Source organism: Propithecus coquereli, unplaced genomic scaffold, assembly GCF_000956105.1.
Source record: "Propithecus coquereli isolate 6110/MARCELLA unplaced genomic scaffold, Pcoq_1.0 Scaffold386, whole genome shotgun sequence".
Lineage (NCBI taxonomy): Eukaryota > Metazoa > Chordata > Mammalia > Primates > Indriidae > Propithecus > Propithecus coquereli.
In genome coordinates, this window is record NW_012149574.1 from 429039 (window position 1) to 453599 (window position 24561).

The following is a 24561-nucleotide window of genomic DNA, read 5'->3' on the forward strand; positions in this document are numbered from 1 at the left end:
GGACGTGCAGCTGCGCCAGCCTTGGTTCCCACGAGGTCCCTAGACAGAGTTCCCGCTCCCACCAGACCAGCCTCATGCTTCCCTTTGTGCTGCCCAACACTTCACCACGGATCAGCCTACCGTGGCCACCTCACCCCAGACCGGCATGTCTTCCCGAAGGCCTGTGTCTGTATCCTTAACTGCATATTACCTTTTAATGTAAATGTTGTCTCCCCACTTAACTGTAAGTTCTTAAGAGCAGAGACCTAGGTTTAGTCATCCTTGAATCTCCCCGTAAAGGCTGATATCATGCCTTATTCATAACATGCCTTGTTCATAACATGCCTTGAATGAGTGAATGTGAATGACAATGACAGTGACAATGAGACGAGGGTGGCTCTGCAGTCATGCCATCCTCATCACCCACCACAAAACCGTGTAGCCCAAAACCCTGCCCAATGCCGTTAAGAGGAACGTGTTTCTCAGAGCCACAGGATCTGTCCAAACTGCCAGATTCAAAACAAGGTCAAGTTTTTTTTTGAACTTTGCATTCATGATCAAGATACACACTACTTACCCCAGGTCTGCCACAGTGGGATGGAGGGGAAGGGAGAGGAAATGAAGGTGGAGAAGAGAGTGACATCCATTTACTCCCCTGAACACATGCACACTGATGGAGAATACAGCTGCTTATACGTCCACCTGTAACAGCAAAGGCAGCAATGTGTCTCCCAGAAGATGCCTCTCGGGTCGCTAATCAGTCTCTGATAGGAAGCTGAAGCTCCCCAGGCTTCTGTAACTCAGGACATTAAAGTAGTCGTGCGGCTCAGCGTAGTCGTCTCCCCTCTGCTCTCCGCGGAGGCCAGCAGGGCCAGCTTCTGCCTGGACACAGCTCCCAGGGGATGCGGGGACACTGGGACGCCATTGCTCCTGTTCAGCTGGTGTTCTCCTGAGGTCACTTTCCACAGAACGGATTCTGAGAGATTTCTAAAAACAAACCAGCTACAAAGTGAGTATGTGAGGACGTGAGTCAAAATTTGCTCCCCAATATGACACAGACCGAGAGTTATAACGATCTCTCTCTCCCTTTCTTACACACACGCACAAATTTGTGTTCTTACCAACACCAATTCCCTAGCCCTTAGTTTCTCAACCCTTTACAGCTAGATTTCAACGCTAACCACACACTGAAACTACGCGTGCTACGCACACAGTGTGCTGCGCACCCCATTGCTTCCGACACACGGAGCCTCATGAGGTGGCTTTCGTCCTCTCTTGGCTTTTACCCTTTAGTGCACTTGACGCTGTTGATCTCTTTCTTTTCAAAATGTTCTTCTTCCTTGCTCCTGTAGCATCACTGTCCCCTTCTCCTCCTCCTCCTCCTCCTCCTCCTCCTCCTCTTCCTCTTCCTTTGAAGCCCAGCTGCATCTTCAGCCAGGCCTGCCCTTTTTCTCTTTGCATATCAGCTCCCCACACCACGGGGTTCCCCAGGGTTCTGCCCTCTGCTTTCTCACATTCAACACTCTCTCCAAGTTACTTCATCCATTTATCTCCATCCGTACACCTCCAACGACCACCTGTCCTCTGAAGATTCCCAAATCTCTACCCAAACGAGCCCAGGCTTCTACCCTGAGCTCCGGACCCACGTGCCCACTGGGCACTGCCTGCTGACTCCTAGCAAGCTCAGACTCAACTTGGCCTCAAGTGAAACCGTCATATTCCCACCCCAAAAATTGCTCTTGCCCTACATTCTCTATCCTGGCTATGGCACCAGCTGGCCAGAAACCTGGAGGCTAATGTTAAACTCTATTCACCCATAAAACCCCATCCAATTTTACTCCTAAGGAGCTCTGAAATCTACTCCCTCTTTTCCGACCCTGCATCCATGTCTTCTCTCTCACCCGGCCTTCATCCTTGCTGCCTCTGAGCCCCTTCTTCCTGCTAGTGCAACTCCACACAGCCACCAGCAGTGATTTTTCAAAAATGAAAATTGGATCAGTCCATACTTCAGCCTCAAACCCTTCAACGGCCCCTACTGTTTACAGCAAGGGTGTCTGAGAGGCACAGGTGGACTTCAGGGGATTTGCAAATGTCCTTAAATTGTATAAAAATTTTTTTGCACAGTGGGACATTCTGGGAAGAAAATCCATAATTTCAGTCCCTGCAAGAGACTGTGATGCTCCCCAGAAACATCCTTTGTGACTTGGTCTCATTCATCTTTCCAGCTTCATCTCCTGCCATGTGTCTCCACCCAATGTACCCCAACTTCTGGGGCCCACATGCCAGAGAGCTACCATTTATTAAGAATCTTTTGTGAGCAGGGACTGGACTGGCTTCTTTATGAAATCTCAGCACAACTCTATTGAAGTTTCTACTTCTGAATGAGCTAATAGTCACAGACAGGTACAGTCACTCACCCAGGAGCAAATCCAATTCTGGCTCAGGTTAGTCTGACTCTAGGCTGTGCTCTTTCTCCTTAGCCAAATTGCCTGTCATCCTACAGCTTTCTCGAATGCCATGCACTGTTTCTTGGCTCCCTTCCCAGTTTTGTGTATGCTGTACCCATTATCCATTCCCTGCAGTTCCTTGAAAAGTTGTCTACTCATTCTTCCAGACTCAGCTTCCCAGCATACTGTCCAAGAAGTCTTCTCTGACCTCTTGGGGGAAGTTACATTCATTCTGTGCTATAATACGGTCCTGGGTGTTCTCTAGTGTGACATTGAATGCTGTCTGGAACTTATCTGTTTATTCTTCTGCCTTCTCAGGGCTCCAAACTGTGAGGTCCCTGAGGGAAGGGTCTGTGCTGTATTCCTCTCTGCAGCCTCAGAGCCTATAATCGATGCTCAATATATATCTTAGGACTGAAATACACACACACACACACACACACACACACACACGCACACACACACACACACACACACACACACATTATTCTACAGCCCCATACCCAAAAGAATCTGATTTTCCAAATCAAAGTAGGGACTCATGGCCAGACAATTGCACTTATGGGACCACAGGACAGAAGAGCGAAATCTGTTGAGTAAAATCAAGGGTGGGAAGTCAGCTATCACAGCAATATGACAGCATCATAGGCAAGGATGGTGCTAAGAAAGGAAATCAATGGACATCAGACACAAGTAGGACTGCAGAAGAAATGCTTATTGGCATCCCAATGCAAAGTTGACATCCTCTCAGCCTTACTGGAGACTTCTCTAAAGCACAGGTCCAAGTGACAGAATCACAAAGAGCCACAGGCTTCGAAAGTAACAGCAACAAACACACACCAAATCTCACTCTGCTCACTTCTCACTGCTTCCAAGATAGGAAACACCAGCACCAGCACCAACTAGCGTCAAGCCCAGCAGTGCACAAACATGGGGAAGGAGCTGAGAGGGAGGGTGCCCGGGGCTGTGGGGGTATGCAGCGTGAACACATATCAAAAGTTAGGGATGGAGCATCACTGCAGGCCTTAGGAGCTGGGCCTAGGGAGAGACCATAGTCTCAGAAGCACATACACAAACCAACAGTCTTTCCCCACATACAGTTTCATTCATTCCATTTTCAGTAGAAGTGGCTGAACCTTAACCTAAGTATAAAGAAAAAGGGGGTTGTCAGGGCTCATGCTGATGCTGTGCTTAAAAGAACTACTAAATCCCTTGATGCAATCCAATCCATTTTTAAAATATGAATACTCAATTCTTTCTCAAAGAACTGATTTTGACCTCTTGTGCTTATGCGTTCTTGTTCCCCTTCTTGGTGAGACTGGCCACCATGCCTTTTGATCTAAAAACTGTTTTGACCTCCAGAAGTCCTCTGGAAAATTCACATACTCCTAAATTGGGCCCCTCAGCTGTTCCATTTTCATTCCATCCTGCATGGGGGACTCTGTAATTGTAATTAGCATAAAAATAAATCCAGAATTAATGTACTTATGTTGTCCTGAAGGACCAAAGGGAGCCACAGAGATGGTAGCTGGGTCTTCCCAGGACAAACATTGTCCTCTCAGGAAACATAAGGAAAATAGACAGTGTGGTTGGCAGAGTCATTGTCCAAGAGCTGGATACGTGTCACTCCTTTTCCACATAGAACATACCATAGGGGCACTTTTCGCAATAGCTGCTGAGCAAATAATATTTATTCATTATTCATAATAAATGTATGGAATATAACCATTTATTGAGCACCAGGTATTATGAAGTATTATGATAAATAAAATTTATAATAATTATAAGAACTTAATAAATAATAGTTATTAATACACACCAGAAAAAATGCCAAGTGCCTTACATGAATTATTGGACTAAAGTTTTCCCACAACCTTATGAGGGCAGCACCATAATTATCTCCATCTTACAGATGAAGAAACTGAGGCTCAGCTAAGTTAAGTGACATGGCTACTCAAATGGTAGAGCCAGGACTCAAACTTGGTCTGTCTGATTCCAAAGACCATGCTCCTAAATAATGCAATCTACTGGCTCTCAGGGTCTGTAGGGAAGGCTGTTGGTGCCTGTGATGGCTAATTTTAGGAGCCAACTTAACTGGATTAAGGTATACCAAGAGATACCCAGAGATCTGGTAGAACATAAATTTTGGGTGTGTCTACGATGTGTTTCCAGAGATTGTCGTGTGAGTGAGTGGACTGAGTATGGAAGATCCACCTCAATATGACTAAGCACCATCTGGGCTGGCAGCCCAGATGGAGCAAGAACAGGGGAAAGACGAATTGGTCTCTCTTTCTTCTGGAGCTGGGACACACGCTTCTCCTGCCCTTGGACATTAGGACCCCAGGCTCTCTGGCCTTGGGACTCCAGGACTTACACCACTGCCTAACCCCTTGGGTTCTCAGGCCTTTGGCCTCAGACTGAGAATTACACCATCAGCTTCCCTGGTTCTCAGGCTTTTGGACTTTAACTGAGCCACAGTATTGGCATCACACGGTCTCCAGCTTACAGATGGCCTGTTATGGGGCTAGTCAGCCTCTACGGTCACATGAGCCAATTCCCCTTAAAAATCCCCTCTCATCTGTCTATCAGTCAATCAATCTATCTATCTAATCTCTATTGGTTCTGTTTCTCTGGAGAACCCTGACTAAGACAGCTCAGATCCACCTGACCAGCACTCCTATTTCCCAGATTCTGGGAGTATAGTCTATAAGCTCACAGCATTCCCTTCTCTGGGTACTTGCTCTGGGGCCCTCCTGGGTGAGCAGCCAGCAATCAATGACTGACCGAGATGGATTTTCAAAAAGCCAGCTCTATGCCTCCAGGGGCAACCAACTCTGTGCTATATTGCTTCAACCAAGTCTCCAGCTGAGACCACATCCACACTGAGCTTTCTTAGCCCTATATTGCATCCTTTACCTGAGAGCCCATCCCAATAAATCACTCTTACCAGAATTTTTGTGTCAGGCTCTATTTCTGGGGACCTGCTCTAAAACAGTGGTTCTGGGATTGGTCCCAGAAAGCAGCCTTTAAGGACAGAACTGGGAAGTGGGGTCCCTCAACAGCTGGATGGCAGTATGGACCCCATGGCTGGTGGTAAAAATGGAATGGGACACAAATGGAAGGGGATTATGACCTGGTGCAATAACTCTGGCATTTGAGATGTATAAGGTAAATAATAACTGTTAGGACTCAACCCTGGCTTTTACTAAATTCCCCTGATGCACTAAAGAGAGAAAATGACAGGCTAAGATCTATCAGCAACTTAAGGTGTGAAAGTTACAGCTCCTCCCTGGCAGCATTTAAGAGACACTCATCTCCAACAGGTGAAGACCAGGTACAGGAGGTAGGTGTAAGAAGGACGGAACCTCAAAGAAGGCTGGATTCTAAGCCTGAGCAAGTCTCCTATGCCAAAATCAAAGGCCTGAGAACTCAAGGGGTTGGGCAGTGGTATAAGTACTAGAGTCCTAAGGCCAGAGAGCCTGGGGTCCTAATGTCCAAGGGCAGAAGAAGAGTGTCTTCATCAGAAAGGGGGCGGTCCTGAGTTTGGAAGGAGGATCTCTGGGTAAATGTGCTTGAGAACCATGAAACACCTACTTCTCATGCCATCTGCAGCTGCAGAAGTGGCCCACTTCCTCTTGATGGAAGATAAGCCTTGCCCAGAACCCACCTCCACCTCCCCTGTTGGCCACCAGACCCATAAATTGGGTAAAATCTCAGCCACAAACTGAGGAAGTGCTGGGTCTTCTAAAGTAAGAAAAAGGTTATATATTAATACTAAAGGCCTGAGCTAACATGTACCAGCAAGAACTAGGAGAGGATGCCTGGGAGTGAACTCTGAAGGTGACGGATCATGGTGGGAGGGTAGAATATAAAAGACTGGATGAGGGAGCATGTGTCAATATTGGTTCATCCCATGACTCAAGATCGAACACCCTCACAAGGGCCCCCGGAAAGAAGTCTATATTAGACAGCAGTATATTACTGCTGTCAATAGAGATGCCGACAGTGCTTCAGCAAACTATAAAAGAAGGAAGCAAAATGCTCAGAGAAGTGAGAATGCTAGAATGAACTTACTAAATCAGGGATTGGCAAATTGAGACCACGGGTTTTGTACTGCCCATGAACAAAAAGTGGTTTTTTACATTTTCAAGTGGTTGGGAAAAAAACCCTTAAAAAAAACAGTATTATTTCATGGCTCATAAAAATTATGTGAAATTAAAATTTCAATGTTTATAAAGAAAGGTTTATTGGAACAGAGCCATACTCATTCATTTACATATTGTCTATAGCACTTTCACACTACAATGGCAGGGTTTAATTGTCGCAACAGAGACCATATGGCCCGCAAAGCCTAAAAGATTTATTATCTGGCCCTTTACAGAGAAACTTTGCCAATTCCTGCACTAAGTAATTTCAAAAATCCAACAGCTGATTATGTTGGATCGATCTCCTAGGGAAGATCCAGAGAACACCCCTTTTTTAAGGTGGGAAGGAACGTGCTGGTGAGGGCAGTGCCAGCATCACTGAGGGGTTCGGTGGTATCTCTCCTCTACAGGCTGGGGCTGAAGTAGGAGATGCTTTTACAGAACTGGATCCCTTGTAGCAGTGGGGATGAGGAGATCCTAAAATAGTAGAGGGCAGATAGCAGCACTTAAGAAACAAAGTGGATGTAATTACTGCAATGGGAGCCAAAGAAGCCTGACCCATGGAAACACCAAGGTGGCTGAGAGAGCACAGTGTTCCTAGGAGAAACACGGATGGGCAACCAACAAGGGTATCGCTTATATGTATAATCAAAAGAAATCAAGAATACCTGAGAGAAGGCTGAGGCCAGCCACCCCCATGGAAAGTCAAGATTCCTTGCCCAGTTTCCAGGTGTATGAACACTGCTGATATGGATACCATCTGTTTACCCGTCAGCCCCACTCTCCAAACTTCTCCACCCTATTCTGTGCCCATGAAAACTGTACTACATGTACTTCATCCATAGATTTCCCTTCCTTCAGGTTCAGTTTGGGTTCAGTCAATGCAGGGCAACAGCAGGGGAATGGAAAGCAGGAGAGTGAGGCGAGGGTGTGTATCCCCCCGCATTCTCTCTGCAGGGTGGCTTTGGACTGGTTGTGACCCTCAATCAAAGATTTCAGCACTTCTTAAGGTCGTTCCCTCCACATACCTCTCTCCTTCAGGTTCCAGTAATCACCCTCTCCCCTAAAGAACTAGGGGTGATTTCAACACAGGGATACACTCCTCCTGGTAGTTTCCTTACATCCTGCCTAGGCATTTGTAAATCCCCCTATTATACTGTCCTCAAACAGCCCAATTTGGGAGTACCATGTGTTCCCTGCTGGGACCTCGACTAATGCAAACATAAAATGCTTTGAGCAAGGAGAGAGACAAGACTGGAGACTACAGCCAAAGTACAGGAAAGAAGCAGAGAGGACCTGAACTAGACAGGAAGCAGTGGACATGTCAGAGATGGCCGGGGAGGAGAGCAGCAGGACCTGACCACCTCTGGACTCTTTCTTTTCACCTTTGCCTCTTTCTCTACTCCCCAGGTGACCAAAGTTAGTCCAGGTGCCTGGCATGAAAATGAAGCAGACTTGAATCCTGAGCAAGAAAATTTGTTCTGCTGCTTCTAAAGAACTCTTGCTCCATTCCACAGCAAGGAATCTGTTCACTAACCACCAGAGCACTCCCTTCCCAGGTCAGAGATCAAACATCATTTTCTTCACCTCTCCCCTCTAGTCAATCACTTTTCTTGTCCTCATCTTCCCCTAGAGGTTTTATTTCCTAATTATGTCTATTGTGATAGCCAAGACATAAATGAAAATAACTATATATCATTGGCTTCCTTGATAGCACCTGCCACATCTTAGCCACTGCTGGGTCCCCAGTACCTTGTCCAACCAGGTCTGTTGAGTAATGAAGAATAAGTAGCCACATCTCTATGAACCAGTTATGTCAGCAATCTCAACGTTTTTCTTATAACCAAGAAGTGAGGGTTTGAATCATAAGACAACAGAGATTTTTACAGGCAAACTAGAAGACCAGGCAATCATCTGCTGGTGTAAGGCCTTATGTAACTTTCACAGGGAATCACCAATTATAAGATCGTTTCCTACCACCTGGAGAATCTCTTTAGTTCCTTTTGAACCAAATTAGCAACATCCAACTCTAACGTCTGAAGAAGGAATCAGGTCTCTATGTCTTGAGGGGAGAAATGAGAGTAAAAAAGTCAAATAGAAGTTAAACTAAAAATAAAATAAAATAAAAGCTTGGTCCTTCTCTGGGAGAGGGAGAAAGAGAAAAAGAAGGTAAGAACTCACAATAAACAAGCAAAATGGAACCAGGGCCTAAGAATACAAAGCTCTCCAAATCCCTCCCTCTCTGGGACTGGCAGTGACCTGGTCAGATGGAGGCCAAGTGGCTGGTCAGACATTGGATACCGAGGGGCTAGAGCTCAGGCAGGAGGCCTGACCCAAAGAGCCCAAGGTCCAGAGTAGGTGGGCCAGATAAATCTGTTGTGCTTGAATGTAGATATGAAATACAATATGAAAGGAGTCTGTTCCTGGTGGAACTGTGGTTGATATGTTGCTTTGAACCAACCTTTCTATTGAAAACGCTAGAAACACTGAACAATATATTAGAAACATCTGTTTGCAGAAATTAGAGATCTGCCAAATCAGTGAGGACTCTGTAGACTGGGAGCAAGATCCACGAGAAGAGTAAAACCCAGAGAGATGACATGAGCATATGGGGACATTTTCTCCCAGAGGCAATTGACTGAAAGTACACTGAGAGGCAGATAAGCTTCTGGCTGGAGGAACAAAATTTGGAGTCCAGAAACCACTAAGGAAGGGAGAACATCCCAGGCTTTTAATTGGGATCCCAAAAGACCACACCCTAGGAGCAAGGGAGTAACAGAAACTGAAGTATATCTTTAAATCTGCTCATCACTGATTTAATCAAGGTGACCTGAAATTACTAGTGCTTCCAGACTAGCCACCTGCCAGAAGTGAAAGGGTATCCTCTCTGGAGGAGGATGACATGGTCAAGAACCTCAAATTATTGTTACATTTTTTCATGTAAAATGTACAGCACTCAATGAAAAGTACCAAACAGTCAAGAAGATACGACCAAAAACCAAGTAAAAATAGACAATAGGAAAAGAACCCACAGAGGATCCAATTAATAGGGTTATCAGGCACAGATGTCAAAATAATTGATTAATACTGTCAAGGAATTAAAAGACCATATAGAGAATTTTGACAGACTGTAAACTATTTAAACAAAGATTAAATACATCACAGAAGATATTTAGTAACCTGGAAGATATGTCTAAAGAAAACATCTACTCTAAAACATGATAAGATAGATGGAAGGAAAATACAAAAAAGAGAATAAGAGACATGTGAGGAAAAAGTGAAAATGTCTAAAATATCTGTACTTAGAGCTCCAGAAGAAGAAAACAAGAATGGAGAAGTAATATATAAAGAGATAATGGCCATTAATGACCCAAAACTGACAAAAGACTTCAAGCCACAGATTCCAAAAGTATTTCAAATGCCAAACAAAATAAATAAAAAGATAACTAGACCTAATTATATCATCGTACAAATTGCTAAAAACCAAAGACAAGAAAATTTTAAAAGAGCTAGAAAGAAAAAAAAATATCACCAAAGGGGAAAACCTAAAACCTGATTTCTCAACAGAAATGTAGGAAGCCAGACACTGGAATATTTTCCATGTACTGAAAGGCAATAGCTGCCAATAGATAATTCTACACCAAGCAAAATAAATACATCATTTTTAAATTCAGGAAAAATAAAGACATTTCTAAGCAAACAAAACCAAAATAATTCATCACCAGCAGACCTGCACAAAAGGAAATATTACAGGATATTCTTCAGGTGAAAGGAAAATGATCCCAGTTGCAAGATAATACATGCAGGAAAGAGTGAAGAGCTACAGAAAGGGTAAATCTGAATGAATAATGACTTACAAAACAGTAATAATTATTTGGGGTGTTTAAAATATGGAGAGAATTAAAATGTATGATAATATTAGCAATAAGTTGGGGGCGAAGATAAAAAGAGGAAATGTGCTCTAAGTTTCTTGCATAATCTAAAAGATGATAAAAGTACTAATTTATATTAAACTTTAATAAATCAGGGGTATATTTAATGTAACACTAAAAGAATAGCAAAAGAATGCATAATTAACAAATAGACTTTTTAATAATAAAAATAACCTTAATTCAAAAGACAGCAAGAGAGAATGGGGGGAAATTATGAGAAAAATAATATGGTAGCTGTAAATATACATATATCAATAATAACAGCACCATGTACATAGTCCATAGAGGGTAATTCAGCAATGTGCAGCATGTCGTTGTTTTGATCAACAACAGACCACGTAAATGATGGTGGTCCCATAAGATTATAAAAGAACTGAAAAACTCCTATCCCCTAATGACACCCTGGTCATCCTAACATTGTAGCACAATGCATTACTCACGTGTGTTGTGGTGATGCTGGTGTAAACAAATCTACTGCACCGCCAGTCCTATAAATGTCTACAATTATGTACAGTACATGATACTTGATGATGATAATAAATGACTATGTTACTGGCTTATATATTTCCTATACTATACATTTTATTGTCATTTTAGAGTGTGCTCCTTCTACCTTATGTAAAAAAAAAAAACTAAGTGTAAAACAGCCTCAGGCAGATCCTTTAGAAGGTATTCCAGAAGAAGCCATTGTTGTCATAGGAGGCAACAGCTCCACGTGTGTTATTGCCCCTGAAGACCTTCCAGTAGGACAAGATGTGAAGGTGGAAGACAGTGATATTGATGATCCTGGCCCCATGTAGACCGAGGCTCATGTGTGTGTTTGTCTTAGTTTTTAGCAAAAAAGTTTAAAAAGTAAAAAACAAAAATTTTTTAAATAGAAAGAAGTTTATAGAATAAGGATATAAAGAAGGAAAATATTTTTGTACAGCTGTATAGTATGTTTATGTTTTAAGCTAAGTGTTATTTCAAAAGAGTCAAAATGTTTAAAAGTTTATAAAGTAAAAAAGTTATAGTGAGCTAAGATTAATTTATTATTAAAGAAAGAAAAATATGTTTTTATAAATTTAATGTAGCCTAAGTGTGCAGTGTTTATAAAATCTACAGTAGTGTACAGCAATGTCCTAGGCCTTCACATTCACTCACCACTCACTCACTGACTCATCCAGCACAACTTCCAGTCCTGCAAGCTCCATTCATGGTAAGCATCCTATATAGGTGTACCATTTTTTATTTTTTATATCATATTTTTGCTGTACCTTTTCTATGTTTAGATACACAAATACTTCCCATTGCATAACAACTGCCTACACTATTCAGTACAATAACATGCTGTACAGGTTTGTAGTCTAAGAGCAATAGGCTATACCTTATAGCCTGGATGCGTAGTGGGCTATGCCATCTAGGTTTGTGTAAATGTACACTTATGTGGTGCCTAATGACGCATTTCTCAGAACATGCTCCCATCATTAAGGGACACATGACTGTATTGGGGCTACAGAGTTGAGCTGTTAATTGAGTGGAGTCAGAGTTGGAGGGAAAGTGGATCAGGGTCTAGGGAGGAGGGTTCCGGGTAAAGGTGGAAAATACTCCTGGGAATCACAGGCATCTTGTGTTCCCCAAAATGTTTGTATGATGGCTTGAATTAAGGCAACCTGGGCTGACTTAAAGGGCCCAAGAGAGCAAACAAAACAAAGAGTAGAAATTCTTTCCACTCATCTCAATCAATAGCTACAACAAGGATATTAATAAATTTCTTCATTATTTACACAGCTTTCACATGAAATATGCCACCTGTTCATCACAACTGTGTGATATAGAGTAAGTAGAATTATAATCCTGCAATGGTTTGAATGTGTCCCCCAAAAGTCCATGTGTTGGAAACTTAATTACCATTGTTAACAGTACTAAGAGGTGAGACTTTAAGAGGTGATTAGGCCATGAGGGCTCTGCCCCTATGATGGGACTGATGCAATTATTTTCGGAGTTAGTTATCTCTGGAGTGGGCTCCTAATAAAAGGGATAATTTTGTCCCCATTGATGTGATGCCTTCTACCATGGGATGACCGTTGCCAGGTGCACTATGCTCTTGGACTTCCCAGCCTCCAGAACTGTGAGCCAAATAAACTTCTCTTCTTTATACATTTCCCAGTCTGTGGTATTCTGTTACAGCAGCAGAAAATGGACTAAGACAAATCCCCATTTTATATATGGAAGAAATGGAGACCTGGAAAGATTAAGTAATTTCCCTAAAATCATATACTCAGTGCCAAAACTAGAAACTAAATCTTTCAATTCCCCCATCCATTACTCTTTCACCCACATGACCTCTTAAGCTCAAGTAACAGAGGATTTATAACCTGTTGATCTTGCCATGCAGCCTTTACCTCTAAATTTTTGGAGTGTTTATTTCTTATCCTGCATAGATGAGCAATGGGGAAGATCACATTTGGGGCTCTCTCTTGACAGAAAGAGAACCTGAAAGGACCAGGGTGGCAGGGGAGGGGGTAGCCGTGATTGAGACGTGCAGCCAGAGCCATTACCTTTCTAGCCAACACGACCACCCCGATGACTGCTGTGCAGGTGGCCACCAGCACTGTGGCCACGGCTCCAAGCAGTGGAATCTGGAACCCGGTGCTGTGCTCAGCCACTAGAGGGAGGACAAAACAGAGGTGAGTGGCAGAGGCCAGACACAAAGTTGCCTTCCCCAGGAAAGCCTCAACTCATGGCACAGAGGTGGGACTTGGCCAGCTCCTTTTTCTAACCACAGGACTGGAGTCTGTAAGCCCAAATCTTTGGACAAGCAGAGCAACTGCCTGGCCCATCATGAAATCTATAACTGAGCCCTTGAGCAGTGGCATACCTCGTGTATTTGACACCAGAATGGGTCATTTTTAACACTCCTTTCCTCTGTACCACAAAATCATTTCTGGTAATCATGAAATGAAACAAATAATACCATCCAGGAAGAAACCCAGAGAGTGAACATTTTCTCTTACTAAACTTCATATATATAATCATACCAATAAAAAATGTTTAATTAAAAATTAAAATAAAATTAATATTAAATTACAAAAAAAAAGCAAATAACCTTTCACCTTAAGCCTGTAACACTTATTTCCAGCTAAGCTCTGCAGCCTTGTCCTTTGCTGTTTTCTCAGCACCTGATGCATAGTACATGCTCAATAAATATTTGTGGCATGAATGAAAGCATAAACAAGTAAATTTCATTGACATGAAATGTAAATGTAAGGAGAAAGATGTAGGAGGGGAGTTTTAAAGAGATGAGTGATATTTAATCCAAGGAGAATGTGAGAAAAATGACACGATTGGCCCGAAGTGTCGTGTGCTGTAGGTGGAAGAGTCAGCTGCTTCATCCCATCCCTACCTCCTCCCCTGGAGCTCAGGCAGGACCCAGGTGTCCAGGGAAGAGTCTTGAAAGGAGAAGGGTGTAGCAGAAGGCTGACCCCACTTCCCCCTAAGATTGCTGGAAAGGTGGCTAAGGAATCAAACTCCCTAAGACAAGGGCAGTGCCTGCAGAATCCCTGCAATTCCCCAGAACGTGTTCCTCCTGCCCTGAGGTCACCATAGGCCAGGACGGCCCCTGGTGGACCATAGCCATGAAGTTAGTTCAGGAGGAAAGAGGGCAGGTGGAAGGCAAATTGGTCATGGAGAACACACGGCAGGGGATCAGAGGGGCTGCAGAGGGCTGTCCACAGGACCAGAAAAGAGTATATGGTCAGAGTGGGGCGCAGATCAGGGCTGGGAGTCAGGGTGAGGGCTGGGTTCTCTTGTAGGTCAAGAGTAAATGAAGATAGATGGGGTTTAAAACATAAGGTTTAGGGAAGATTATGATAATGAGTCTGATTAGGTTTAAGGATAATTTAGAGATAGAACTAGGACAAGAGGGGAATTGGGGATATTAGAAATATCAACTTCATTAGGAATTTTTGGTTTGAAATAAAAGCACCAATTCCTCCATTCATGGTTACAATCACAGAAAAAAGACTTCGAGGTCTTTGAAATGGAAGCAGCCCCGGGGAAGCGCAGCGACATCACTGCATAAGGGTTACTTAAGCCCGTGCCTATTAGCCAGGTTAGCTTTGGGGTTAATTTCAATTTTAGCGTTAAGGTTAGAAATATCTTAAATATTATATTACAGTTAGTGTTAGGACAGGGATGTGGACTAAGGTCTGAGATTAGGGTTACAAAGAAGTCAGGTTTGGAGTTAATACAAGTGATTAAAGGAGAGCTGGCATCCCAGGTAAGCAACTGCCCACCTGAGAAACAAGAGGAGAGAGCAAAGGAACAAGGGGGGTCCCCGCAACCGCAAAGGCAAAAAAGGTGGAAAACCAAAAGCCTTGAAGGGAAGCTGAACAGGCGTGCAAGAGGATGTCTTTTGATCTCTCTCCCCAGGTGGTCCATGAGACACAGGGAAGAAATTTGCACCTTCATTTCCCCATTTTCTCACTGGGGAATAGCTGTACCACTGTGGCCTCAGGGAGGAGCACACTGGTCAGGAGCATCGGTCCCTGAATGTCCTGGCCTGGACATGCACAGACACAGCCCCCGTCTGGTCTCCAGTCCCTGGGCCCTCTATCCCACAAGGGGCTTCCTTCTGAGCTCACTCCATCTCCTGCAGCCTGATGGTGGGCCCTTGGGCATGTGACGCTGGGGGAAAGAGCCCAAACGGTCAAGGCAATCATTTGGTTACTCTTGCTGGAATCCAGGTCCCCTGCCCTGTTTATTGTTCCAGGCTCCCTCTAACCTGAAGCAATAAATAGCATAGTAACTAGCATGTATGAAATTAAGCTTAGGTGTCTAGCACTGTTCTAAGGCCTTACTTATATCAACTCATGAGATTATTCATCACATTTTATAGATGAGAAAATGAGGAAAAGTTACATAATTTACCCAGATCACCGGGATTGATGGCAATAGTAGACCCTGGGCAGTGTGATTGCAGAGCCTGTGCTCTTAACTGCGTGTTTCATTTGGTCTATGTGGGAACCAGCCAAGAAGTAATATTTGAAAGGAAATTTTAAGGTAACTTTGTGTCCTCTCAGTTTACCCATATTTTGCAAACTCCTAAAACTTAATCTCCAACACAGTTTATGGCAGTAATAGAAGTTCTGAGGGTAGAGTTTTGTAGAACCAGAACACCTGGATTAAAATCAGCTCTACCGGCCGGGCGTGGTGGCTCACGCCTGTAATCCTAGCACTCTGGGAGGCCGAGGCGCGCGGATCGTTCTGAGCTCAGGAGTTCGAGACCAGCCTGAGCAAGAGCGAGACCCCCGTCTCTACCAAAAAATGGAAAGAAATTAATTGGACAGCTAAAAATATATGTAGAAAAAATTAGCCAGGCATGGTGGCACGTGCCTGTGGTCCCAGCTACTCAGGAAGCTGAGACAGTAGGATTGCTTGAGCCCAGGAGTTTGAGGTTGCTGTGAGCTAGGCTGATGCCACGGCACTCGCCCCAGGCAAGAGAGTGAGACTCTGTCTCAAAAAAAATAAAATAAAATAAAATCAGCTCTACCACCCTGAGCAACTCCAAGCCCCAACTTCGGTCTCCATCAAACAGTCAAATTGGAATCTTATTAATAGTTAGCACTTACATAGCACTTACCACGGTCCAGGCACTGTTCTAAGGACACTTTGTTGTAGTCGGTAAGTCACTCCTCTGTTAGCCCCTCGTAAGGACTTACTTCTATCCTCCTTTCACAGAGAAGCCGAGTAATCCTGGCTGAGGTCAGCAACAGAGCCAAGTTTTAGACCCAGGCTGTCTGCCAGCCTGAGCTCTTAACCACTGTACTATACTGTCCCTCAGCTATGACACTAATCCTTTCCCAGCTTCTGGGGAATTGGCCTAAATGTCCAGCTGGATAATGAATATAAAAGCATTTTGGAAACTTTGAAGTACCACACAGATGTAAAGTATTGTACATTTACACTTAGCACATGCTCTGCCTTGTTTTTAGCCAGTTTCTAATCTTTATAGACTTAGCAGTGAATTCTACTTTGCATGATTGATAAATCAATGAATGAGAACACTTTGCACACAACCTCGGCACCTCAGCGACAGGTCTTCCTAGCAAGATAAAATGTGCTTCTTATGCAAGAACAGTGGTTCTCAGTCCTGGCCGCCCACTGGAATTACCTGGGATGCTTTTAGAACATCTCATCCTAGCTCTGCCCATAGAGATTCTGATTTAATTGGTCTGGGTGGGGCCCTGGCATGAGTATTATTTAAGAGTTCCCAGGTGATTCAAATGTGATCCAGAACTGAGAAGCCCTGTTCCACATGGTGTCTCAGGATGGCGTTGTCTATGCTAGAGTGAGTGTTTCATCAGCCAGCTTGTCCAGGAGGAATACCTGAGCTTCTGAGGATCTCCAAAAAGATTCTCCCTTTGTAAATCCCATCAGGGTAGGTATGGTAGATGCAGAAGTATTCCCCTGTGTCGTTCGTGGTCAGCCACCGGAAGGTGAGACCCAGTCTGGGGCCCGGGGCCACTCGGTCTCTAAAGGCTGGGTGGATGAACCATCCAAGGTCAGCATGACGAATGGCCAGAAGCTGGTCCTGCAGCTCCCAGTTGATCTGGGTCACTTCAGCCATGGTGGAGGAGAGGTGGCATTGTAAGATGACAGAGCCACCTTCCTCTACAGAGATGTTCCCTGTTGTTACTACCGTGCCTGTCATAGCTCCTAGGAAAGAGGAAAATGCACACATGAGTCCCGGGTCAACAGCCAGCCTTCAACCGTCCTGTAGAAATTCGAAGGGGCTTTGAGGCCAGAATTGGTTGTTAGAATGATAATTTCTCCAGTCCACCCCATTGCTCCCCCACATAGACTATAATTATTTTCTGTTTCCCCCATTTCAAGAGAAAGTCCTCCTCATGCTTGTCATTCAAGGCTCCCAGCCCCACCTGTTGTCCACACACCCCTACTCCAGCCACCCATCTGCACCCTGCTCGCCTGCCCGTGAAGGCTGGTCACCTCTCCAGGACCCCAGCCCTGCCCAGGCTCCCTTTTCCTTTCCCGCTCAATGCCTGCACTGTGTCGTAGAGCTTCACGAATAGTTGGTTGATTATTCTCATAGGCTTATCTTGTCTCCCCACTTGCAATATAAGCCCTTGTCAGCCAACATCACCTCTTCTGTTTTTTTGGATCTTCCAGCAGCCTAATTCTGTGCTGGGTGCATTATCCTTTGAAATAACACCTGGCCGTTTGGTTGCTTGTCATTTGGGGTGCCTGGAAAAGCCTTCAAAAAAGCCAAGAAACCCAGAGGAATGGGGGCTCAGCAAGAAACTGTTTCCCCCAGGCAAAACCACCCCCTTCAAGGCTTACCTGTCCCCAGCAGCCTTGGGCATCTCGTCACCCTTAGAAGGTTCACAAAGCATCATAAAAACTAATATATACTGCGATTTTAAGTACTTATGTCCTCCTCCCTCAGAAATATTTGTGTAAGATTTTTGATATAGAAGAAATAAATTTAACAAAAATTCAGTCTGTAATGGTAGAATCTCTGTCATCTGTGAAGAAGATATTTTTGATCCACAGAGAACTACTTACAGTGCTTTCCTGGAAGGTTCCTCAGGACAAAAGAAAAGAAGATGGAGCAGGAGTGAGTTTCTAAAAGCAAGCTGATAATTCCTCCTTCCCGATGCCTTCTTTTTTCTTTAATTGTGCCGGCCAGCCAGGCACCCCCAACCCTAAGGGTCTACAAAGTCCTTCATCTGCCACCCAAAACAGAACTTTTAGCTCCTTCTCAGAGATTGCCTTTTCTCACATGAGGGTACACAAGACTCTGAAAATTACATTTCCTTCCTTCAAACAGATGTGACACGCACTCGGAACCTTCCCTACGCAGGCACCCTGGTCTTCACGCCAAGCCCAACCTTGCTCTCTCCCCTTCCCTGCTCTGTCAGATTTCAGGCCTTACCTGAGGTGAGGGCAGCCTGCCTCAGCCCCTGGGCCCAGATCAGGAGGAGACACCACTGCATGCTTCTGCCAGGGGCCTACAGGAAGCAGATGTGGCCTCTTCTGCCACCGAAACTGGTCGACTGCAGATGAGAAGGAAAGGCTGAGCATGTGAGGAAAGAGGGTCTCGGAAAAATCAAGTTCAGCAAAAACCATGTCAAAAACACATGAAGTTCCAACAAGTACACAAACTACATAGGGTGAACCACAAGAAAGATCATGAAGGAAATACATTTAAAAATAAACAAAAATGTGGTTAGAAGTACACTAGTCTTTTGATTGCAATTAGTCAATTTATTGTTTTTAAGTTTTGTCTCAATGTACTTTTTTAAAATCAGCCTTTATCTAAAAAGGGCATCTCTGTAATGCCCAAGACTCTGAAGAACCTGTTACTGATGAAGAACTGTTAGTGGGGCTCCTCTGACTTCATTCTGCTGAAGAATGTGCAACAGTAAGAAAAACTTACAAGCGTGGGAACTTACAGGCCAGGAACTTCACTTGAAATCTAATCAGCAAGTGAACAAGAAGCATTTACTTTGGGGGCGATACATGGATTGGACAAAGGTCTTGGACAAACAGAGCAACTTTCCCTTGAATGAGGTCCTCTCCTCGAATTTTATTTGTTTTATCTTGTTTATCTGGACTGAGACTTTGTTGAATTCTGGCTTAGTAGAATTCTGACCCAGTAGAATCAGAGGAGACCAGAAGAATGAGCTAGCTTTCTTGTGCACAGTGACCCATGAGAGTTGGGAATGCAGAGAACGTGAACCCCTGGAAAGGGATTTGTTGACATTTGTCTGGAGCTCCTAGCTTATCACCAAGTCCTACTATTGACCTATCCTCACTCCCTCCCTCCCTTCATTCATTTGAAAGTCCCTGAGTGCCTACAAAGCACCAGACTCAACACTAGACTCTGAAGATAAGGAGAGTGAATAACCATAGTCCCTGCCCTCAAAGAGTTTACAAAGCTTGCTTCTGGTGAAGCCACTGGCGAGAGGAGGCGGAGGGTCCACGTGCACCAGCCTCCTGGGCTCTCACCACAGCTCCCTTGGGCATGTTCTATGGTACAGATCCTGAAAATGTGCATCTCCCTCCAAAGCCTGGCACCCTGCCCCCTCCATCCCAGCCAAGCACCCTGAGCATGTCACACCATCCAGGCTCCTGTCCTCCTTAGCCCTTGCAGGGTGTTCTATCTCAGACCACTTTCTTCCCCTCCCTGGGTTCTGCCCATTCCCAACTCTACACCACGACCCAGGCACCCCTTATACCCCACCTCCAAACCCTTAGACAACATATACCTCTCTGACTTCTCTCTGTCTACCCAAATTCAACCTGTCCTTCAAGGCTCACATCAAGAGTCACCTCCACCAGCTTTCAACAGCTGCAATGCTTTCAGCTGAAGGAGCGATAATACCTAAACTGTGTCCAAGGGAGTGTGCCGAGGTTGAACTGTAGGTGCATTTCAAAAACTCATTGCTAAGGCAGAGCAGCCAGGGGTGGGAGAGCCAAGAGCAGCTCATGGGAATAGAGCACAGAAAAGGGTGGACACTGGGGTTTCTGTTGTAGGGGTGGGTGGGAGCCAAAGATGTGGGACATGTCTTATATGATGAGAAATCCAAAGAAACTTAAAGTTGGTTTGAAAAAAATGGTTGAATAATTTTTCTGTTTGTTTGTAAGCAACTAGTCCAAAAAAAGAACATGGTCAAGTCCATGCTGATCAATGTTGCTCTTCAGAGACGCTTGAGGGGGTGATTAAAAGACTGTAGAATAATACCTGGGCCCAAAGTCATCCTGGTTCGATGACCTTGGGAAACTCACTCAGCCTCTCTAAGCCTTAGTTTCCTCATCTGCATATAGGAATAAGAGCACCTCCCTCACAGGATTGTGAAGATTCAATAAACTAATGTGGTAGGTGCTCAACACAGTGTCTGGAACGTAAGAGGGGTTCAATGCATCAATTACAGTATCGATAACAATATTAAGAAATGAAAAGAAAATTGGAGAAGAATATCCCTTTCCATCTAAATAACATTTTGCCAAGAATAAAACCCTAATCTCTGGACTCCAAGGCCGGGTTTCTACCCAACTTCCTCATTCTGTCCTATATGTCTGATACAAGCATATGAGGATACAGTGTTTCTGCAGGAAAGTGGTCACTGTGCCAGCCAGACCCTGAGGCTGCCTTGGAGGAAGGCAAATGAGAAGAGTTTCCCCAGGGACCCTTCCCCAAGTCCCTCTGTAAGCCTCCTACAGAGACTCTTCAGGAAAACTTCGCTGGTGCAGCTGCCCACTCAGCCACAGCCAGAGCTGAGCAGCACACCTGCGAGCAGCAGGCCTGGTGTGAGAGCTCCCAGGGCCACCCTGAACTTTGGGGGCCAGTCCACAGCCCCTGCAGCATAGTGTGAACCTCTCAGGTCAGTCAGGTGCTGACTCATATTTCTACTTAAAAGTTCTTGGCTGCAGGAGCCGTGGCTCGCACCTGTAATCCTAGCACTTTGGGAGGCCAAGGTGGGAGGATTGCTTGAGGTTAGGAGTTTGAGACCAGTCTGAGCAAGAGTGAGATCCCTATCTCTACAAAAAATAGAAAAATTATCTGGGCACAGAGGTTCATGCCTGTAGTCCTAGCTAATCGGGAGGCTGAGGCAGGAGGATCTCTTGAGCCCAGAAGATTGAAGTTGTGGTGAGATATCGTGACACAGCTGCACTCTAGCCTGGGTGACAGAGTGACACCCTGTCTCAAAAAATAAATAAATAATAAATAAAAGTTCTAAAATGAGCCCCTGGCTTGTGTGGTTGTGAGCTAGACCCTGTTGAGGTGTGTGGGCGTAGGTGCTGGGGAAGGGACTGCACATTTGCCTGTAAAGCATAGAACGTAAGCCACTCGAGTCCTTTCACAGCCCAACCTTCTCCTTGCCTTGAGAGGGTCCCACAGTGAGCCCAGAGCCAGCTCCACCCACCCACGCAGTCCTGAAACCCTGTGGCCTGCAAGGGATCTCAGTCCTGAGTGAAGGGGGTTTAGATTGGTCACTTGGTGCAAGGCCCATGACTTGCACACAAGAAACACAACCTAGGGTCCTCTCAGGGCACAGAACAATCTTCCCACAGTATCTCTGATCTTCAGCCTCTCCAAAGTCTTCCCTCACTCAGAAGTGGGCAGGGGAGCTCCAGGGCTTTCACACCTGTCTTCTCACATCCTGCAGTGGCAGGGGTTGGTGGCCTTCTCATCCAAGCACTCCCACTCTCTGTCCTGTGGACCAGTACCTTCTGGTGGCAAGCTGCATTACGGCAGAGGGGGCGAGAAGGCCCCTGCCCGTCTGCCCCCTACACAGGGCTGAGGGAGCCTGAGAGGTAGGAAACAGGTGGGCCAGGAAGAGCCTGCCCTGTGTCCCCTCAGTCCCATCTGCCTCACAGCCATAGCAAAGCCACCTCACAGTGGAGATAACTGAGCAATGGGGTGGTGGTTCCAAAACCACCATAGAGAGAGCTGCGTTAGAAAATCAAACACTCATCACAAAAGGCATGTCTATGATCTGAGGCTTATCAATAAGTCCAAGAGCCATGGAGCTGGTTGGCTGACACTGGCTTTATGCGAATACACATGAGGAGAATTGGGGGTGGGATTGCTGGCTTTTGTTTGTCCAATCTCCCTCGGGTGAGGAGACGCTGAGGATCCCCTCTACCCCTAAAGGCTGCCAAGAAGTTCAATGGATTATGGGAGATTTCCTCTGCCTTCCCAGCTGTAAAAATAGGACAGAGACCCCCCAGGATAGGATGGAATGCAGAGTCAGAAGAAAAAACTTTGGGAAGAAGCAGCCAATCCTCTCTTCTCAGCTCTGGCCTCTCCTGCAGCCCCATTTCATAGCCTTCCCACCCACCAGCATCGCCTCCCTCCTTTTCCTCCATCCTAGATGGGGTTGTACTGTTGTGTAATTAGGAAAAGTACTCATTGCCACTCATTAAAACACAGCAAGGCAGGCTTCATTCAGGACCATCATGCTAGGTATAGGGACCAACACAATGGGATTTTGTGGTGGAGGAGAGCGATTGGGCTCAACTCTGAATACACCACAGGCAAGCGGGAATTTATAGCCAAGGAGCAGGGCGGAGGTGAGTAGTAAGAGGAAAGATCAGGAGAAGGGGGATTCTGGCTGAACTGACTTAACAAGATTCTTGCTGAAGACAGGCCAGGGTAGATCAGACATCACCTGAGAAATGGTGGAAGATAAGGAACCTGATCGGTGTTGACCCCAAATAAGTGACGGCAAAAATCTCAATCAATGGAGGTTTATTAAGCCAAAGATGAAAACGTGCCCAGGAAAAGCATGAACCACAGACAAAACTGTGGCTGTTTTTCTAAAGGGAAATTTGGAAGTTTCAGCATTTAAAGGCACAAAGAAGGAAAAAAAAGGAAGGGAGGTGAGGGTAGTGAGAAAAAATGACTACCCGATTGTGAGACCCAGGAAAATCTACGTTTTACATAGGGTAAGGTGAATGTGAGAAGAGGAAAAGGGAGTGAAGGAAGAATCAACTATGTAGATGTCCTTGGGTAGGTGGAAGAATATCTGATCCTGTCTTGTCTCTGTTCTGCTGCCTGTAAAGATAAACTTGCAATTCATGATTCATGTGGAATTGAACAGACTTCAGCTTTAGAAGCTAGACATAGCCTGCGGACCCTAAGTTACAATTTGCATGTCCTCTCTTATGGGAGGTCAGCAAGGAATTTCCTTAATAAGTGATCTGTGGGGCCAGTTCTTCACAGGTGCCTGAGGCCTTTATTTTTCCTTTTGCATAAGGAGTTGAGGGTGGCCCTGAGATTTTTGTTTTCTTTTTACATCAGATATCTAGGGTGATCAGATATGGAGGGTGGAGGGTTCTTCCTAAACTGGCTTAGCAGGGTTCTTGGCTAAAACTGGATTTTACAAGGAGCTGCATGGAGAGTCTATTCATGTCTTTTGCCCACTTTTTGATGGGGTTATTTGTTTTTTCTTGCTGATTTGTTTGAGTTCTTTGTAGATTCTGGATATTAGCCCTTTGTCAGATGTATAGTTTGTAGATATTTTCTCCTATTCTGTAGGTTGTCTATTTACTCTGTTGATTATTTCCTTTGCTGTGCAGAAAATTTTTAGTTCGTTTAAGTCCCATTTATTTATTTTTGTTGTTACTGTATTTGCTTTTGGGGTCTCAGTCATAAAAACTTTGCTTAGGCCTATGTCTAGAAGAGTTTTTCCTGCATTTTCTTCTAGAATTTTTATGGTTCCAGGTATTAAATTTAAGTCTTTAATCCATCTTGAGTTAATTTTTCTATATGGTGAGAGATGGGGATAAACTTTCATTCTTCTGCATGTGGTTATTCAGTTTTCCAAGCACCATTTATTAAATAGGACATCCTTTCCCCAGTGTTTGTTTTTATCGGCTTTATCAAAAATCAGTTAGTTGTAGCTATATAGTTTTATTTCTGGGTTCTCTATTCTGTTCCCTTGCTCTGTGTCTACTTTTATACTAGTACCATGTTGTTTTGGTTACTATAGGCTTGTAGTATAATTTGAACTCAGGTAATGTGATGCCTCCATATTTATTCTTTTTGTTTAGGATTGCTTTGTCTATTCAGTCTCTTTTTTGGTTCTGTATGAAGTTTAGGATTATTTTTTCTAAATCCATGAGAAATGACATTGGAATTGTGTTCAATCTATAAATCACTTTAGGCAGTATGGACATTTTACCAATGTTGATTCTTCCAATCTATGAGTTTAGAATGTTTTTCCATTTGTTTGTGTCATCTGTGATTTATTTTACCAGTTTTTTGTAGTTCTCCTTGTAGAGATCTTTTACCTCCTTGGTTAAGTATATTTCTAAGTATTTTATTTTATTTGTAGATATTGTATATAGTATTGAGTTCTTGATTTGATGTTCAGCTTGACTATTATTAGTATATAGAAATGCTACTGATTTGTGTACATTAATTTTATAACCTGGAACTTTACTGAATTTATCAATTCTAGGAGTCTTTTGGTGGAGTTTTTAGGATTTTCTAGGTATAAAATCGTATCATTGACAAAGAGGGATAGTTTGACCTTCTCTTTCCTG

General features: G+C 44.3%; 1 protein-coding gene across 1 annotated transcript; it reads right to left on the reverse strand.

Annotated features, from left to right (window-relative positions):
* Positions 1–732: 732 nt before the first annotated feature.
* TIGIT (T cell immunoreceptor with Ig and ITIM domains) lies at positions 733–18500 on the reverse strand. Its single transcript, XM_012652213.1, has 4 exons — positions 18440–18500; positions 16873–17202; positions 13044–13150; positions 733–966 (listed from the first exon to the last, which is right to left on the reverse strand). Exons 1-4 carry the CDS (start codon positions 18498–18500, stop codon positions 733–735), a joined length of 732 nt encoding a protein of 243 aa, XP_012507667.1.
* Positions 18501–24561: the final 6061 nt, after the last annotated feature.